General features: G+C 36.9%; 1 protein-coding gene across 1 annotated transcript in view; it reads right to left on the bottom strand.

Annotated features, from left to right (window-relative positions):
* The window catches only part of DHX15 (DEAH-box helicase 15), a 59,276-nt gene that overhangs the window by 9,183 nt on the left and 29,563 nt on the right, over positions 1 to 20,530 (bottom strand). Inside the window, exons 4-9 of the mRNA XM_055434120.2 lie at positions 20,323 to 20,482; positions 18,459 to 18,677; positions 13,238 to 13,405; positions 1,868 to 1,954; positions 743 to 892; positions 220 to 328 (exon numbers count right to left, since the gene is read on the bottom strand). Of these exons, the coding sequence (XP_055290095.1) occupies positions 220 to 328; positions 743 to 892; positions 1,868 to 1,954; positions 13,238 to 13,405; positions 18,459 to 18,677; positions 20,323 to 20,482 (893 nt within the window). The remainder of the gene's footprint in view (positions 1 to 219; positions 329 to 742; positions 893 to 1,867; positions 1,955 to 13,237; positions 13,406 to 18,458; positions 18,678 to 20,322; positions 20,483 to 20,530) is intronic.

Below are 20,530 nucleotides of genomic sequence, written 5' to 3' on the forward strand. Positions count from 1 at the left end.
TGCCCTGCCAATAACTCCCAAAATAATTTAGTTACCCTGAAAGATAAGAGGAAAAAAAGAGTATTTGCTATTTTCCCACTCTTTTAGATTTAATGCCAACACACAAAATTTCTCCTGATGTATTGTAAGGGAAAGGTAAAATGTATTTAATATATGTAAGAAATAGGATAGTCAATTTTGGTTAAAAAGCTTGATAAAACATGCTTTGAGAATTTATACCTGGTGGATCCATAAAATCAAAATGCACCAAATCATCAATACCAAGTTTCTTCAACTGTAACACAACTGATCCTAAATTAGAACGCAAAATCTCAGGATAGGTATTATCCTAGAAAAATACAAAAACATTTGTTTTGTTAAATATCCCATAATCTTCTTGCTCCAGAAAAAAGAAAAAAAAAAAAAAAAACACGTATCTGTTCTCGTCCTTAGCTATTTACTTTGGCATTTCTTCTATAACGACTGACTTAGACAGGAGGAAAGTATTTGTGGACTAAAAAGGAATCAGATACTTCCTGTAAACTATCTTTATAGGGTTTGAAAGGTTACCACTGCTGCCCAATTCTGCTTAGAACTGTAACAAAGGGTTGTATTGTAGACTACACCATAAATCTCAGGGAAAACCTAAACAGCTTATAGTGCCAAAAGACAAGATAAAGTAAGTGAAGTAAGTAATTTTCTTCTGGAAACAAGTTTAACTTAACCTTCCAAAAACAGAGTAAGGACACAGTAAAACCCTTACCTGCATCTCTGTTTTGTAAGCTTTCTCTGTATAAAGTCGGAAGCACTTTCCAGGTCTGGTTCGGCCTGCTCGACCAGCCCTTTGCTGAGCTGAAGCTTTACTAATTGCTGTCACTAAAAGGGACTCAACTCTGATTCGAGGATTATACACCTATTGGAATGTAAATAACATTACAATTTGCCCTCCAGTAAAACACAAAACTGTGATCTAACAAAAGTATCCAAAGCCCAAAGTTAACCCCAAAATAAACAAAGTAGTATTGATGACCAGCATAAATCATGCTGGGACAGAAACAGAATTCATCATTCCTTAACTTTCTTTCAGGTATTCTGACTCCAGCATTCTGAGAGACTCAAGCTAACATGAAAAGTCACTAAACAAAGAGATAGCTCTATTCTTCCTAATTTAAAATACTTTCAGTTTTACCTTACTTTTATATGGCGGATAGTGCTGAAGGTTTTGGCCTGAAAAAAAAACTTGTCAATTTCAACACGCAATGTTCAGTATGGACATCAAGAAAAATATTTTGAACTCAGTCCAGAAGTCAGTTATATGCTGCCAATTTAAAGAATTGTTTTCCATCAAAAACGTGAATACTATGTACAAAAAATTCTCCCAATTATAAAACATAATCAAATGCAATCAAAGATCTTAGGTAAGAAAACAGTTTTATTTATTAACTGAGTAATCCCTTAATTTGGCTAAAGTGCTTGGGTACTCAATACTGCTGAAATAGAGGTTAACATAATTTTTTTTTCCCCCAAGTGTTATGTCTGGTACATAATAGAAACTAATTTAGCTGACTGAGTGACTAACAGGCAGGGATAATAATCCTGTACTTTTTACTACTCCTTACATGAATATAAACTCACATATAAAACACTCACGATCATCACACAGAAACAAAGAAACCAATGAAAACAAAAACAAAAACACAGGATTATAAACATGGGCTTAGTATGTGAAAGTCAGCTAGAACCAAAGGCTCAAATCACAGACTTCTGAAAATTAAACACAAACTGGAAAATAATTCTAAAAAGTAAACTTCAGGCAAGAAACAAGTAAGCAGTAAGTACTATTAAATGAACACTAATTTATAAAGTACTATAGTACTAAGTTATGTACCTTTTGTTTCGCAAATCCAGGATCAATTACAAATACCACACCATCTATTGTCAAAGATGTCTCTGCAATGTTAGTTGACACAACTACCTGTTAAGATATAAACAGTATTTAACTTAAACTACAAGCCAAGTACAATTCAAATAATATTAGTCATTAACTAAAACTAAACAATTACAACCAGTAAATAAACAGGAATTAGGTTTAATCTTTAACAATCAATGCTATACATAAAGACAAATTAATATTTAAGAATTCAAAAGTTCATCATAGCACCTTCCTTTTTCAACAAAAAATCTTCAGGTTATTACTTGACTACATTAGGTTTTAATTATTCAAATAGCAGAACAAAATCGCAAGAAAATAACTGATAAAGCAGTAAGTTTATCTCACAGAAAGTCTCCCTGAGAAAACACTCCTTGGTTAATATTCGAACTGTACAACACGTACATGTTTCAATACTTTCAGGCAACATTTACAAAGGAAAACTATATCACCAAAAATCAACTAAATATTTTAAATGAAATGGCAAGTGGGGGTGAAAATCTCAACTTAGAATCCAGTAAGAATAGGTGTTATCATCAGAATTGAACATAGATGTTCTGGAAATCTCAGAGAGGGTGTCACAGCATACAAGGAACCTTTTTTTTTTTTTTGCATAAAAGGAATCTTAAGGAATGATTTGAACTTTTTATTGAAAGTGAATAAGGTTCAAAGCATTTACATACTAACATGATTGTTTTTTCATATGGGTGTTTTCAGTTCAGTTCAGTTCAGTTCAGTCGCTCAGTCGTGTCCGACTCTTTGCGACCCCATGAATCACAGCATGCCAGGCCTCCCTGTCCATCATCAACTCCCGGAGTTCACTCAAACTCATGTCCATCGAGTCCGTGATGCCATCCAGCCATCTCATTCTCTGTCGTCCCCGTCTCCTCCCGCCCCCAATCCTTAAAAGTATCAGTCTTTTCCAGTGAGTCAACTCGTTACATGAGGTGGCTAAAGTATTAGAGTTTCAGCTTTAGCATCAGTCCTTCCAATGAACACCCAGGATTGATCTCCTTTAGAATGGACTGGTTGGATCTCCTTGCAGTCCAAGGGACTCTCGAGTCTTCTCCATCACCACAGTTCAAAGGCATCAATTCTTCGGCGATCAGCTTTCTTCACAGTCCAACTCTCACATCCATACATGACCACGGGAAAAACCATAGCCTTGACTAGATGGACCTTGGTTGGCAAAGTAATGTCTCTGCTTTTTAATACACTATCTAGGTTGGTCATAACTTTCCTTTCAAGGAGCAAGCGTCTTTTAATTTCATGGCTGCAATCAGCATCTGCAGTGATTTTGGAGCCCAAAATTAAAGTCTGACACTGTTTCCACTGTTTTTCCATCTATTTCCCATGAAGTGGTGGGACCAGATGCCATGATCTTTGTTTTCTGAATGTTGAGCTTCATGCCAACCTTTTCCCTCTCCTCTTTCACTTTCATCAAGAGGCTTTTGAGTTCCTCTTCACTTTCTGCCATAGGGTGGTGTCATCTGCATATCTGAGCTTATTGATATTTCTCCCAGCAATCTTGATTCCAGCTTGTGCTTCTTCCAGCCCAGCGTTCCTCATGATGTACTCTGCATATAAGTTAAATAAGCAAGATGACAATATACAGCCTTGACGCACTCCTTTCCCTATTTGGAAACCTGTATGCAGGTCAGGAAGCAAAAGTCAGAACTGGACATGGAACAACAGACAGGTTCCAAATAGGAAAAGGAGTACGTCAAGGTTGTATGGGTGTTTTACAGTATTTTAAATATGCTTTAGAAAATTAGGGACCTGAGAATGACATGTCACATAATTTTTCTTTTTAAGCAATGGAAAAATGGGATGTTCATTAGTATTTTTCTCAGAGCATCTGATTGAAGGAAGATTACTGCCATTAAGGTGGAGATGCCTGAATATGCAAGCAGTTGACACAGAAGATGAATCAGAGTCTGCTCTTAAAGCTTTTAAAATCTGCAAAGAGAGATTAGAGGTGGAATGGAAAAAAAAATGACATAAAAAACATGCCATAAGATTTTTAAAGGGTTTATTTCCCAAGCAAAGACAAGGAAAGCTTACTCAGAAATAAGGTGAAGATAAGGTGGGATCTACCCACAAGGGAGAAGTGAAGAGCATTAGTAATAGAAGGTTCTCCTTAAGCAAGAGCACGTGGATAAGAATGTCCTTCAGTTCAGTTCAGTTCAGTGGCTCAGTCCTGTCCGACTCTTTCCGACCCAACAAAGGTGGTCTAGTCAAGTCAAGAATGCCCTTAGGCACACGTAAGAAAGGACTCACACTGCCAGGTAATCTTGGAGGTTTAAAAGGCTACAAGAACATCATTAACAGGATCAGTTCAGTTCAGTCGCTCAGTTGTGTCCAACTCTTTGCGACCCCATGAATCACAGCACGCCAGGCCTCCCTGTCCATCACCAACTCCCGGAGTTCACTCAAACTCATGTCCATCGAGTCCGTGATGCCATCCACCCATCTCATTCTCTGTCGTCCCCGTCTCCTCCCACCCCCAATCCCTCCTAGCATCAGAATCTTTTCCAGTGAGTCAACTCGTCGCATGAGGTGGCCAAAGTACTGGAGTTTCAGCTTTAGCATAAGTCCTTCCAATGAACACCCAGGATTGAACTCCTTTAGAATGGACTGGTTGGATCTCCTTGCAGTCCAAGGGACTCTCAAGAGTCTTCTCCAGCACCACAGTTCAAAAGCATCAATTCTTGGGCGATCAGCTTTCTTCACACTCCAACTCTCACATCCATACATGACCAAGGGAAAAACCATAGCCTTGACTAGACAGACCTTGGTTGGCAAAGTAATGTCTCTGCTTTTTAATATATTATCAAGGTTGGTCATAACTTTCCTTCCAAGGAGCAAGCGTCTTTTAATTTCATGGCTGCAATCAGCATCTGCAGTGATTTTGGAGCCCAAAAAAATAAAGTCTGGCACGGTTTCCACTGTTTCCCCATCTATTTCCCAAGAAGTGATGGGACCAGATGCCATGATCTTTGTTTTCTGAATGTTGAGCTTCAAGCCAACCTTTTCACTCTCCTCTTTCACTTTCATCAAGAGGCCTTTGAGTTCCTCTTCACTTTCTGCCATAGGGTGGTGTCATCTGCATATCTGAGGTTATTGATATTTCTCCCGGCAATCTTGATTCCAGCTGGTGCTTCTTCCAGCCCAGCGTTCCTCATGATGTACTCTGCATATAAGTTAAATAAGCAGGGTGACAATATACAACCATGACGTACTCCTTTTCCTATTTGGAACCAGTCTGTTGTTCCATGTCCAATTCTAACTGGTGCTTCCTGACCTGCATACAGGTTTCTCAAGAGGCAGGTCAGGTGGTCTGGGATTCCCATCTCTTTCAGAATGTTTCACAGTTTATTGTGACCCACACAGTCAAAGGCATTGGCATAGTCAATGAAGCAGAAATAGATGTTTTTCTGGAACTCTCTTGCTTTCTCCATGATCTAGCGGATGTTGGCAATTTGATCTCTGGTGCCTCTGCCTTTTCTAAAACCTGCTTGAACATCTGCAAGTTCACGGTTCACATATTGCTGTAGCCTGGCCTGGAGAATTTTGAGCATGACTTTACTAGCGTGTGAGACGAGTGCAATTGTGTGGTAGTTTGAGCATTCTTTGGCATTGCCTTTCTTTGGGATTGGAATGAAGACTGACCTTTTCCAGTCCCATGGCCGCTGCTGAATTTTCCAAATTTGCTGGCATATTGAGTGCAGCACTTTCACAGCATCATCTTTCAGGAATTAAAATAGCTCAGTTCCATCACCTCCACTAGTTTTGTTCACAGTGATGCTCTCTAAGGCCCACTTGACTTCACATTCCAAGATGTCTGGCTCCAGGTGAGTGATCACGCCATCGTGATTATCTTCATCGTGAAGATCTATCTTGTACAGTTCTTCTGTGTATTCTTGTCACCTCTTCTTAATATCTTCTGCTTCTGTCAGGTCCATACCATTTCTGTCCTTTATTGAGCTCATCTTTGCATGAAATGTTCCCTTGATATCTTTAATTTTCTTGAAAAGATCTCTTGTTTTTCCCATTCTGTTGTTTTCCTCTGTTTCTTTGCATTGATCGCTGAGGAAGGCTTTCTTATCTCTCCTCTAATAATTATATAATAATTATACAATTATTTATATGTCTAAAACCAAAATGCTCCCTTCTTGCACTGATCAGCTGAAAAGAATACTAACTAGCAAATGAACAGTAAACTTTAAGTGGTATGATGCTAATGAAATATATTTTCCAGAACATTTCAAAGACATGAACATTCAATAATTAGAGCTGAAGCAAGCATAAACAAGGTCAGGAGGTGGACTTCAATAAGTATAACCATAGTTTAATATTCTTCTACAAAGTCAGTGTGCTGCAGCGGAAAGGTAGGTATCAAAGCCAGGAATCAAATCTTAAGTAGCTAAGTAAGAGTGGAGAGGTTTTAACACACTCAAACTTCGATTTCCTTTTATAACTCTTGCATACTAGTCAGCTGAGACAAAGTCCTTATAAACTATACAGAATCACAAACCACATGCTTGTTACTATGTAAGAGGTCATGTGGCTTTCTGGAATTCTGGGGTAAAAACTGTAGTTATGGAAAATGTACATATAAATAGAAGTATAAAATGTATTTTGAGAAAAAATACACTTTACCTATTTCTTCTAGAACAAAATACAGTCAATGTAATAAAAATGTACTGATGCAAACTCTTTAAAATTATTTAAATTTGTCCATAAAAACTGGTGTTCACATGTTCTCTCTGGGTCTGTGTGACAAACTGTACAACATCTATAAGCAGGTGTGGATCTGTGATTCCACAGATATTAAGAATCAGATGATATTCACACCAACTTTGGCAAGCTCTGTGTCATTACTGTTGAGTCAGTTCAGTTCAGTTCAGTTCAGTTCAGTCGCTCAGTCGTGTCCGACTCTCCGCGACCCCATGAATCACAGCACGCCAGGCCTCCCTGTCCATCACCAACTCCCGGAGTACACTCAAACTCATGTCCACAGAGTCGGTGACCCCCAAAAGTTAAACTCTGAAATCCAAAGTGTTAACAAAGACCTAGAGAAGCACGGCTTTTAGGTAATACTAAAAAAATTAATGGGCTAGAAAGCTTTAAGACAATAAAATAATTTTTTGAGTAAGGACCTCCCTGCCCCATGAGAAGTGGGTTTTGGGACAAAAATGGAAAAACTCTCAATCTGTACAACTTTTAGCAGATATAATACTCGCTAAGGCTAAATAAAACATGCACACATACACACTGAGAAAAAAACAACATCAGACAAATAAATGATACAAGTTATCTAGCTGCCCTGGAACCTTAACAGTGGGGTGAGGCAAGCCCTAAGTATTTTCTAGATGTATTAGGTGGCACATGATCTATTTAAGAAGTGGTCACAACACAAAGTGGTCCTGAATTTGTCGAAGAATACATATGCTACAAAGCTTTCTAGAGTATAGCTTGGCAATACTGTTCAAAGAGCATTAAAGAGTGTTCAAACCTCAATGACAAAGGAATTATTTCAGATAAAAAGCCCAACATATAGAATATGATAAAAAAAAGGCAATGCCAGTTCTAATCTTTTTATATTAAATGTGTTAAGAATAAACTCTCATCTAGATTTATCTCCTTCCTCCTCAATAATCTGCTTTTTAATGGAATTCATGTTGATTTATTTCAATAATTCCATTTCAAAGTACTTGAGACACTCTACTTGAATTCTATTTGGACACAATAGTGCATTTAGGTTAAAGAAGTGTGGGTTTTTAGTCCCCAGGGAACTCAGTGGGGTCTCTAATTCAGTGAGGACATCAGCTTATTTGTTTGTAAATATTCCAGCAGTACCACAGTAAGTTATCTTCAGATAGTGGATCATTAAGCCTCTCTTTAAAATTAGAGAGACATCTCCACAAAGGCCATTTCTCTTTTTTATTGAGCAATGTACGCTCTGAGCCATGTTAATTAGTAAACTCTGAGATAAGATATAGAAAAATCAGCTATCTGTATGGGCAAAATTAATGAAAATGAAATAAAAATAAAAAGTTACTAGATTTAATAACACCAAATCTATAAAACAGCAAATATAAGTCTAAGTCCAAAAAATGCATGCATAACTTATTGATGAGTAAACGTTAATGCATGTAGAAAGCAACAGAAGCTTTAGCTTAAAGTCAAATATCTGAACAAATATCAAGAATGATCAAAAGAGGTAAAGTATCCACCCTCAAAAATTTATGTATTCCATTCTCAACTTTTCTTGACTATTAGAAAGCTTGAAAGTCTACCATCATGCTATGTTAGAGCACCACACAAAAAGATCTCAACTCTTTGTAAAAGGAATGCTAGTTAAGTACCCAATGACCATGAAAGTTTACCTTTAATATAGCCTACATTTTAAAACTTTAGTACTAAAAGGCTGTTTTATTACTTTCATCACAATTAAAAACTATTTTGTATAAATACAATGAGTAGTAAGACAACAAATGAAGTACTACTTTACAAAATGTGATCTAATATAATTTAACAAAAGTATGAATAAAATAGTATTTTAAGTAATTGGAAGTAGACCTTAAATCCATAACTCTTCTACATAGTTTTGTTTTTGTGCCTTTGGTCAGTTATTATTATTATTTTTTGAGTATAGTTGATTTACAATGTTGTCTTAATTTCTGCTGTACAGCAAAGTGATCAGTTATAATATACATGCTGCTGCTGCTGCTAAGTCACTTCAGTCGTGTCCGACTCTGTGCGACCCCAGAGACGGCAGCCCACCAGGCTCCCCCGTCCCTGGGATTCTCCAGGCAAGAACACTAGAGTGGGTTGTCATTTGCTTCTCCAATGCATTACAGTGAAAAGTGAAAGTGAAGTCACTCAGTCGGTCTGACTCGTAGCGACCCCATGAACTATATGTAGCCTGCCAGGCTCCTTCACCCATGGGATTTTCCAGGCAAGAATACTGGAGTGGGTGCCACTGCCTTCACCATAATATACATATATCGGCTCTTTTTAAGATTCTTTTCCAATACAGGTCATTACAGAGTACTGAGTTCCCTGTGCTATTTATTAGGACATTGTTAGTTACCTATTTTATATATAGTAGTGTGTATGTGTCAATCCCAATCTCCCAATTTATCCCTTCCTGTAGTTTTAAATTAATTGTGAATATCAATCAGTGACAGCATTCCTGAATGAAAAGTCCCATTCCAGTAACTGGCACAGTAATGTTTAATTAATGAATTCATGATAGACAAATTAAGCCTTGGCCTTTACAAATATGATATTACCAAAGTTATAGCATTTAAAAAAAAGAGGACAGGAAAGCAGCAACTGAATACCAGTTTTTCCTCTTTTCCACACCCTCATATAACCTGTGTGCATCTTCATTACCTTTCCTCTTTCCCCACAATCCCATTAGTCCTTTCTCCTACTTTAACTGGACCTACCAGGCCCTGGGTCTGATAATCACTTACTCATCTTGCCAGCCAGCCAGTGCTTGGCCATAGTGCATTTCAATGGGCTCAGGTTTTCAACTAGTACTATCTCCCATAACCAGCTTCAAAATATATGACTGGATGAGTAAACCCTTCTCTATAAACTCTTATAAAAATCGTTCGTTTTCCCTTAAACATGCTGGGCTTCAAAGTGTTTTCCCTCACAGAGTATGATGCACCACTGCCAAGGGAAGTCCCCCCTCCCACTGGGGTCATCCAGGGAGGCTATGAGAGTGCTCCTTCCGACTTCTAAGATGAAGCTGACTCATGCCAGGAGATAACATGATTTCCCAGCAAGAGATCCTATAGCTTTAGCTGAACGAAAAACATAATTAGTGGATGTTGAAGTAGCATTGTGGCTTTTAGTTTTGATTCTGAATTAAAAGCTGGAGATGAGATCCCAAGGTAAGCCAAAGCCCTGGAAACTCCAGTGGCCTCAACATCACACACATATACAACTGCTGTTGAATCACTTTTTAGAAAGACAAAATTCTTCTAAATATTCTAGGATTTACAAGAACATGAAAAGCAATAGCTTAAAAAACAAAACAATAACTAATTCTATACCATGGGCTTAAACTGTTGAAGATTCTACAAAATTTGTACAGAACCGGCACCAGACTGAACCTAAATTTCTAGTATACTAGTATTAACAGAGAAAAGAAGAGCTCAAATATGAAGTTAAGGTGGGCCCCATCAAAGTAACTCAAAACGGAATGAAGAGAACTACGTGAAAAGACAAACAAGGTAAACCTCGCTGTATTTACTCGAAGATAAATAATATCACCATTTTAAACTAAAAGCAGATAAACAAAGTACCCATGATTTCAAGAAAAATGAAAGCATCTGCATGGAAGATGCGCCAATGCCGCTTTATTACAGAAATGCGTAAGAAAGAACTGCTTTTATACACATGCACTGACACAGAACGAAGCGCAACGCCAGCGAGGACGGGCCCTTTTTGGCCAACAGCCCCTCTGAAATACACGCTCGAGTTATCACTGAAAGCTTCCAGTGCTGCCCCAGACTCTGAATGCACATAAGTAACAGAAAATATTTTAACACGTTCTAGATGGAGGAGCCTGGTGGGCTGCAGTCCGTGGGGTCGCTCAGGGTTGGACACGACTGAGCAACTTCACTTTCACTTTTCACTTTCCACTTTCACACATTGGAGAAGGAAATGGCAACCCACTCCAGTGTTCTTGCCTGGAGAATCCCAGGGACGGGGGAGCCTGGTGGGCTTCCGTCTATGGGGTCACACAGAGTCGGACACGACTGAAGTGACTTAGCAGCAGCAGCAGCAGCAGAGACAGCACTATGACAAAAGTAGTTGCAGCATTCAACATAGTGAAGCTAGGATCAGACTACTTTTTTTAAAAGTCATGTTCACAGTTTCTGATTTATGATTAACTCAAAACCTGATCCCCCGACCCCCCACCAATCAATCTCCTGTTAATTTATACTCCACTGGGCTCATGGCCAATACGGTAAAGCTTCTGCCTACAATTCAGGAGAACCGAGTTCAATCCCTGGGTTGGGAAGATCTCCTGGAGAAGGAAATGGCAACCCACTCCAGTATTCTTGCCTGGAGAATCCTCTGGACAGAAGAGCCTGGAAGGCTATAGTCCATGGAGTCACAAAGAGTTGGACACGACTGAGTGACTTCATTTTCACTTTCAGGCTCATGCTGCCTATCTTTTCAGTAAGTTCATTCAGTTTGAAAAATATATCTGGTTCATTTAACTTTTAGGCAGCCAAATAAATAATTAACCAAGATATATTTCAATATCTTTATAATTTTCCAACAATCATCAAAACTGTTAAGAAAAAAGACTGAAAAAAATACAGCAAAAAAAAAAATAAATTTTTTTGACTCTCCTAGGCCTGTATACAGAAATAAACAATAAATTCCAAATTTGATTGACAAGTCGTGAGTAATATTTAATATAATAATATTTCCCAACGTTTTTTCCTACATGAATAGTCTCAAGTGTATAGTGGTTGCCACGAGAACCACTAGAAATGTTTGTTCTAGAAATGTTAGTACCCCGTATACACTCAGTTTAATCTGTGTCAATCATCTTCCAAGGTGACAAACGTAATCATTTGTACCCCCTTTAAAATACAGATTTCAAATTTTAAAATCAGATTAAGAATCATACCAAAAATTACATGCAACTTTAAATAAACTTATATAAATGTCTGGGATTTTTAAAAACCAAGCTGACTCTATTGTTCTAGTGGTTTTCAAACCTCATACAGCAATGCAATCTTATTTTCAAAGGATCTATCAGAATCCCCATCTCAAGAAATAAAAGCATAGCTGCATGTATCAAATTCAAATCTCCATTGTATCCATTTCCCAACAAAGCAAGGCAGAAACAAGGTTGGAATACCCCTGGCCTCAGTTCCTATGCCAGACAGACATCCATACCAATGGGATCCACAGTTCCTACCCTGAAGAAATCCACGTTATTTATTCAGTGTTATTAGTCCTACTGTTATCAGAAATCTGTGAAATCAACAGACATGACACACACAGGTTCGTTCCAAATCAGGAAAGGAGTACGTCAAGGCTATATATTGTCACCCTGCTTATTTAACTTATATGCAGACTACATTATGTGAAATGCTGGGCTGGATGAAGCGCAAGTTGGAATCAAGATTGCCGGGAGAAATATCAATAACCTCAGATATGCAGATGATACCACCCTTATGGCAGAAAGCAAAGAAGAACCAAAGAGCTTCTTGATGAAAGGAAGAGAGGAGAGTGAAAAAGTTGGCTTAAAACTCACTATTCAGAAAACTAAGTTCATGACAACTGGTCCCATCACTTCATGGCAAATAGATGGGGAAACAACGGAAACAGTGAGAGACTTTATTTTTGGGGGCTCCAAAATCACTGCAGATGGTGACTACAGCCGTGAAATTAAAATAATGCTTGCTTCTTGCAAGAAAAGCTATGACCAACCTAGGCAGAATATTAAAAAGCAGAGACATTACTTTGCAACAAAGGTTCGTTTGGTCAAAACCATGTTTTTTCCAGTAGTCATGTATGGATGTGAGAGTTGAACTACAGAGAAAGCTGAGTGCCAAAAAATAGATGCTGTTGAACTATGGTGCTGGAGAAGACTCTTGGGAGTCCCTTGGACTACAAGGAGATTCAACCAGTCAATCCTAAAGGAAATGAATCCTGAAGATTCACTGGAAGGACTGATGCTTAAAGTGAAACTCCAATACTGTGGCCACCTGGTGCAAAGAACTGACTCTTTGGAAAAGACCCTGATGCTAGGAAAGATTAAAGGCAGGAGAAGGGGATGGCAGAGGATGAGATGGTTGGAGAGCATCGCCAACTCGAAGGACATGAGTTTGAGCAAGCTCCAGGAGTTGGTGATGGACAGGGAAGGCTGGCATGCTGCAGTCCACTGGGCTGCAAAGAGCAGGACACGACTGAGCAACTGGACTGAATGACAAAAATTCTAGGAAGAAGCGAAGGAACTGAAGAAAAAAGTACTTTGAGCCAAGTGATTTAATGGGGAGAAAGACATTTGGCCACCTTCCTCATCCTAAGCAACCTTCCATTTGCTAAAGAAGAATTTCCCAGGGACAGGGTAGCAGTACCTGTCAAAAGATATGCAGAACTCTACACAAATACATTTCCTTCTATTTACTTTGGAAATAGAAATAGCTATGTAGCATACAATTCAGATCACAATCACCTGTAATTTATTCCTTGAATTATAATTCAATACAATTTGGTATCTCACAGACAAATCTCTTAGTATCAACGCAATGTTTATAGAGAACGTTGCAATGTTACCTTTCTTCCAATTGCTCCATTCTGTTTTTTTGGAGGTGGAGGCTCAAAGATGCGTTGCTGCTGCTGAGGTGGGAGTGTGGAGTACAATGGAATGATTTTGATGTCACCAACTTCAGGGCCCAAATCATCAACCTCTCGCTTTATTCTCTTACAGGCTTCATCAATTTCCTACAAAATAAAAGTGTGCAAAAAAAATGAATACACACTGAAACATTTTAAGGATTTATCATAATCCTAGTTCTATGTAGCTTATTTTAGTCATCACAATGAATTCAGCAAATTTCATTGGGATTTCAAAAATAATTCAAGAAACTTTGATTTCTCTAGTCACATAAACACACAATTGCCTTATTGGCATTCCACACCCTTTTTTCTTAAGAGTCAATGTCCTAATTAATTCTCAACAAATTGTACTAAAATTGAAATTTCTCACCCAGGAATATTTAACTGCACTCATAACCTTTTCAATTTTCACAATCTACAAGAAATTGATGTGCAAGATATTTTAAATAAGCCAATTAGGCTTTAATGTCACGTATCACTAATGCAATAATAGGGAAGATTTGCTTCATTGTACCTAATGAGAACATGCACCTCTACAGTATCAACATAGATATTTAAGAAGTAGGTTAACCCAAATATCTTAAAGCCTCTTCAAAAATTTCCCTAATACACAAAACAATTCCAATGCACTTGCATTTAATTTCAGGTTTCAAGAGAGGACACAATGAATACTGGGAGGGTGTGAGAGACACAGAGGTGGGATAGCAAAGGGACTTTAACAAGGGAAGGGAGATGCACTTAAAATTTTACAGAAGCTTTAATTCAGTTAAACTCAGAAGTACACTAAATGATTTGGCAGTATGGCCAATATCAATTAGAAGTTACCCCTATTGACAAATTATCTTTTATTCAAAAGACAGAACAATTTTTAAAAATTTACCAAGTAAACTTATTGTACATTATAATGAAGCTAGACTAATTTTCCTTAAAATGATTTCTTAACTGAAGTGCAACTTTGTTTCCGTGTTAAAAGAATATATATAAGAACAAAAAAAAATTTTTAATCAATTTAAAACATAACAGCTTTCTGGAGTATTGATAAGGTCTTAAAAACTGTGATACAGAAAATTACTAAAGATCTTATATACCAATTTCCTTTGAAGTATAAAGTTTCTAAAAGAAATGAAAGTTTGTTATTCACTGAAAAAAAAAAAGAAACAAATATTTTTACCAAAAAGTTGCTTTCAAATGCTGTAACTAGATTAGAATGCCCCCTGCTGGTATACAAAAACAAAATTAGATCTTTAAAAAAAAAACAAAACACAATGTAAACCCAAATATATATATATATATATTTCTTAAAAACATATTTATCTATATCTCCTATAGGAAAACTGATGCCAAATTCAGAATAGTTTTTAATTCTGTTAATTCAGAAGTCACCAAATACCAGATTTTATATAGAAAATTAAGAGCATTTGAAAATTATGCATTTGCAGACTCTAGAAATTTTAACAAGATTATTCCAAATTTATTTGAAATTATCTGCTAAGCATGTATGGAGCTGAAACAAAATCACTACTGCATGTGATATAAAGACAACTCTAAAGAGTGAGAAAAAACCCCCACACTGTTTATGTCTTTATGTAGACAAAGTTCTAAGCATTATTTTTTTAAACTTGGCAACAAAACTCTCCCTAAATTTAACTGAACTTTCAGAGGTAACATGACAGTTCGAAAGACCAGAAAACTCATTGACATTCATCAGCACAATGCAATCTTCTGCTTAGTCATGAACTGAAACAAGAGTTCAAGAGTTTCCGAATTGAGCAAGACTTTCAGCTCCAAAAGCATCAATATATATGTTAGCAAATTAATAACTTAGACCCTACTAAAGAATCTAAACTCCTACAGTTGAAAAGACTAATTTTACTCAATGAAATTAAAGATGAAAGAATGTACTGCTTAAAGAATGAAGAGTTCAACATCTTCAAGTATCTACTTAAAACATTTCATATTTCAATTACAATCATTGTTATCAAACTTGGTAGCATAGCTCCTCTAGGGAGTTCTACTAGGAACACCTGGTTTAACAGATTAACAACAACAAAATCAACATTCACGTTTTCCAAACCTTCACTAATGAAAACTGGTCTTTCCCCTCCCAAATTAACTCAAGGGACTATAGAAACACTATTGTTTACATGGTCAAAATGGTAATATAGTTGTCATTTTTAAGTTTTGAGATAGCTAAATTTTATGGATACTATTCAAATTTATGGAGATGGGGTACAGAACTCCCAGAATCTATCACTTAACTGACCAAATAAAAATAACAGGCTCACAGACATGAAGAAAATAGTAGTATTGCTACCTTCTCAAAGGTCTTCAAATTCCTCAAGACTAGCTAGTCGTATAAAAGAAACTTAAAAATCCAACAGGATACATGAGATAATTGGGGCTTATTCCTTTCCTTTCCCCAGCTGTGGGAGAGCTGCCAAAGTATCAGCCACACAAATTCAACTCACAGAAAAGCATTTCAGGTCCTCACCAGAAGACCATCTGATATTTCTTATAGATAATGTGCCTGACTATCTGAACATAATGATTATTTTGAATAGCCGTTAAAAATAAACATGCTACTCACTCTAGAGAAAATGAGAAACTAGAGACCAGACACCAAAGAACAAAATGAACACAAATGCCTCAACACTGCAAAATATAAAAAAATTCTTTCATTCAAAATGCATACAGAGACTAATAGTTAGAGAGGTTCATCTGTAAAAGTGAATTTGCAACACACTGTATTTCCCAAAAGAACAAGTATGATTCTTTACTGGGAATGTTTGCAAACTGGGGGAGTATATCTACATCTAATGGGTAAAGGCCAGAGACACAATAAGCACCCTACTACACATGGGGTTCCCAAAGCAAAGAATTAATCAGCCTACAACATAAATAGTGCTGGAAAAAATAGAAATAGTACTGGGAAAAAAATTCAAGGATAAAAAATTACTAAACATTTATAGTTCTTAATGCAACAATATTTAATTAAATATTATATATCAAGCACCCCTGTAGAATCTGAACACCAGCTAGAGTTCACATTCTTCTGGAGGTTAAGCGGTCACATAGCAGACCACTTGTGAAAGAACTAGGGCAATTTCCCACTATACCGTTTAGGGTGGTGTCAGTAATGTACCACGGGCATTAAAATAGCTAAAACATTCACCTGGAACAGTGACTTTTAACCTAAGGGAACAGAAAAATGGCCTTTAGAGCTGTTATGGATGCAGATTCTTACAGTATTTCATCCATAAATTTCATCTGTTTCAGCAAGTCTGAAACAGGGCCAAGAACTTGCTTTAACAAATTCCCCTACCCAAGGCAGGCAATCCACCGACCACACTTGAGAAAAAAATGTTCTAGAGCAGGGATCAGATCTCTTACTATAAATAGCCAAAATTTTTTAGGCTTTGTATCCATATACCACCTCTGAAGCATATTCTTTGTTTTCATGTACAACCTTTTAAATATGTAAAAACAATTCTTAACTAGCAGACCACACAAAAACTAAAACAAGAGGGTCAAGCTCATGTAACTAAATTAACTAAAATTCTATAAAATTAAATTTTAGTTCTTCCTCTCACTAGCTGCAATGCAAACTCAAGTCCATTATATTGTTGTGGCTACAAAAACTAAGATTGTGGCATCTAGTTTCATTACTTTCTGGCAAATAGATGGGGAAACAATGAAAACAGTGACAGACTTTATTTTGGGGAACTCCAAAATCACTGCAGATGGTGACTGCAGCCATGAAATTAAAAAACGCTTGCTCCTTGGAAGAAAAGCTATGACAAACCTAGATAGCATATTAAAAAGCAGAGACATTACTTTGCTGACAAAGGTCCATGTAGTCAAAGCTATGGTTTTTCCAGTAGTCGTGTATGGATGTGAGAGTTGGACTGTGAAGAAAACTGAGCGCCAAAGAATTGATGCTTTTGAACTGTGGTGTTTGAGAAGACTCTTGAGAGTCCCTTGGACTGCAAGATCAAACCAGTCAATCCTAAACGAAATCAATCCTGAATTTTCATTCGAAGGGCTGATGCTGAAGCTCCAACTTTGGCCACCTGATGTGAAGAGAAGCTAACTCATTGGAAAAGACCCTAATGCTTGCAAAAGACTGAAAGCAGGAGAAGATGGCAAGAGGATGAGATGGTTGGATAGCATCATTGACTCAATGGACATGAGTTTGAGCAAACTCAGAGAGACAGTGAAGGACAGGCAAGACTGGTGTGCTGCATTCCAATGCAAAGAATCAGACATGACTGAGCAACTGAACAGCAACAACTATATTGAACAGTATAGATATAAAAACATTTCCAGATGTGAAGAAAGTTCTAATGGAGAAGCACTGTTCTAGAAACTTACTCGGAACAGACTCTCAGATCAGACCCTACACCTGACCAAGCGAATAAAAATTTGCAAGATTTCCAAATAACTGGCATGTATATTAGTTTGAGAAGGACACTGTAGAAAATTCACAAAGCCTATTACAACAAAGGACAAACTTTCAGAAAACCTCTAAAAGAGGTTTTTTTATCCAGATAACCCACTGAGCTTATTTAAGCCATCAAGAATTTCACAGCACACCTGTAAACATCCTGATGGAAATGAGTTTAGAAAATGCTGCATGTGAGAATAAAATTCCTATCTTAAAAATGACGTAAATTCTAAAGAATTTCAGTGATTCCTTCCAATTCTCAGTAAACACATGCAGGAAGACAAAAACAAAACACAAATACTTGTTTTGACGGTAGACGGGCACCTGAGTTACCCAAATTCACTTGCAAAATAAACTACTGCCTAGAGTAACTAGATTTCATTCATGCCTCAGCAGAATGGCAAATTAGCACAAAACCACTTGCCACTCAAGGTCTCTCCAAAGTTGAGACTAAAACTGCTAAATCTTGAAATTCTAAAAGCATTTAATATTCTCAGGATATCAACTAGAACACAGAGACTAATGGTATAAAAGGGTATATTCCTAGAGTACATAAAGGGAGTTATATATTTCATAGATAAATACAATCATGCTGAAGAAAAACTTTATAGACATTGGGATGAGAAATACATGGTTAATACACGTTGGGTTCTTAAGTTTAAAGTCGTTGCCTAATAGAAATAATATAAATAGGGAAGTAAATAATGACAATACCTCTTGACCAGTTAAGAAAAGTAGCAGATCTCCTTCCTCCTCTTCACACATATGAATTTGGATCACGGTTCGAATTGCTGCTTCAAGATAATCTCTCTCTGGTTCGGGAGTATAAAAGATCTCAACAGGATGTGTACGCCCAGGAATAGTTAAGAGAGGACAGTTATCAAAGTAAATCTGGAATTTTCCTGCATCCAGAGTAGCACTCATAACTATAACCTGAAAAGAAAACAGTAAATTATTTGAAGCTGTCTTCAAAGATCGTAAAGAGATGAGTAATGTTTACTGCTCCATATGCACCAACTATGGTGTCTCTAGTGGCTCAGACAGGAAAGAATTAGCCTGCAATGCAGGAGACCGTGGTTCGATCCCTGGGTCAGGAAGATCCCCTGGAGAAAAGAAGGGCTACCCACTCCAGTATTGTTTCCTGGAGAATTCAAGAACAGAGGAGCAAGGTGGGCTAGTCTATTGGGTCACAAAGAGTCAAGACATGACTGAGCAACTAACACTTTCACTCTTCATATATCGATCATGCCTTAAAAACTGTGATTAAAAAAGCAAATATAGAAAAGCTGAGCTACAGTAAATTTACATTTTTAAAAAATAGGAATAAACCTGATATCCAATAAATTACCATATATTTTCATGAAGCAACACCTTAAAAACCAAAGTTTATAAAATTACATAAAAGGAATTGATAAAAGACATCAATATGCAATATGATTGTTACTATGCTATTAAAAAAACATGACAACCTCGCACACAGGGAAAAACAAAGAAAGCAAAAAAAATAAATCAGTGGTACAAATATTTCTTCATTCTTCCAAATCATCTTTACTAAGCATAAGTTCTTCAGAAAATTTTCTAAAACAAACAGAGGTTTTCTATACTGAAAAAGCCACAGCAACAAAAGGTTGTTCAGGTGCTGGCTGCATGACTGTGTGGTCATCCTCTCTTTATTTAAATTACACATGGCAAAATCCATTAAATAGAAAGCTCTCCCATTAAACATTCCACTACAGAGTTCTTAATTTCTACTTTGAGTTCCTCCCTCGAAATTTCAATAGCTCATAACATTTAATCAGTAACAGTACTCATAGTTATTCAAATATATTCTTTAAAGTATACATTTAATTTTTAAATTAAAAGCAAACTCAGTATCAATTTTTTAAAGACCCAGAATCCTTCTCCCCAGTGTACAAACCTCTGTAACACACACAATAACAATACTAAGTTCCAATGAACTGCACACATACAATGCAAAAAGGGAACTTCATAAAATTTGGGAGACAAAAATGTCCACACAGTCAGTCAGTTTTAAGCCTTTATCAACACAGTAACACTGGCCAGGGTTTAAGTGGTATAATGCATGGCGGGTGGGGACTGGGGGGGAACTAAGACCCTAGGTTAAGAGAAGGCATTTCTGAGGAGCAGTATGTTCTGGATACAGTTGTTCCACTCTCCAGCATTATGAGTTAGAACGACTGAGTTTGTGTTAGGACAAGAACAAAGATCTGATCCTTAATGAAGGTGTCCCCTGTACTTAATAAAAGGCAGGGTGAGCACAAGGTTTAAAAACACCATGACATAAAATCATTTAAAATCAAACAAAAACTAGGTGGACTATATAATGAAATGATTAAAAACATATTACTAAGAAGTGGAAGTATATTTAAAATCTCAAATAAAAACACAGTAGGAGAAATTAAAAAGAAAGTATAAACCACTGCTGGTAGGTACTCTCCTTATTTGCTTATTGGTGATTATTTTTGTAGTTGTAGTGATCAGCATGTACTCCGTTTTAAATATATATATATATTCATATTTAGGATTTTTAAAGAACCAAACAAATAAACTAATTCACCTTTAAATCTGATCTCTGTCTAACAACCTCCTTCAGAACACCCATGAGAATATCTGTAGCCAATGTCCTTTCATGAGCCTCATCAAGAATTATTACACCATAACGCTCCAAGAGAGGGTCATTCATTGCTTCACGAAGTAGCATCCCATCAGTCATATACCTATATTGACAAATAACATGTTGGTTATTTAATGCATTTAAAGTTCAA

This window comes from Moschus berezovskii, chromosome 5 (genome assembly GCF_049115385.1).
Source record: "Moschus berezovskii isolate FMDL1 chromosome 5, NW_MosBer_1.0, whole genome shotgun sequence".
NCBI classification, from domain to species: Eukaryota; Metazoa; Chordata; class Mammalia; order Artiodactyla; family Moschidae; genus Moschus; species Moschus berezovskii.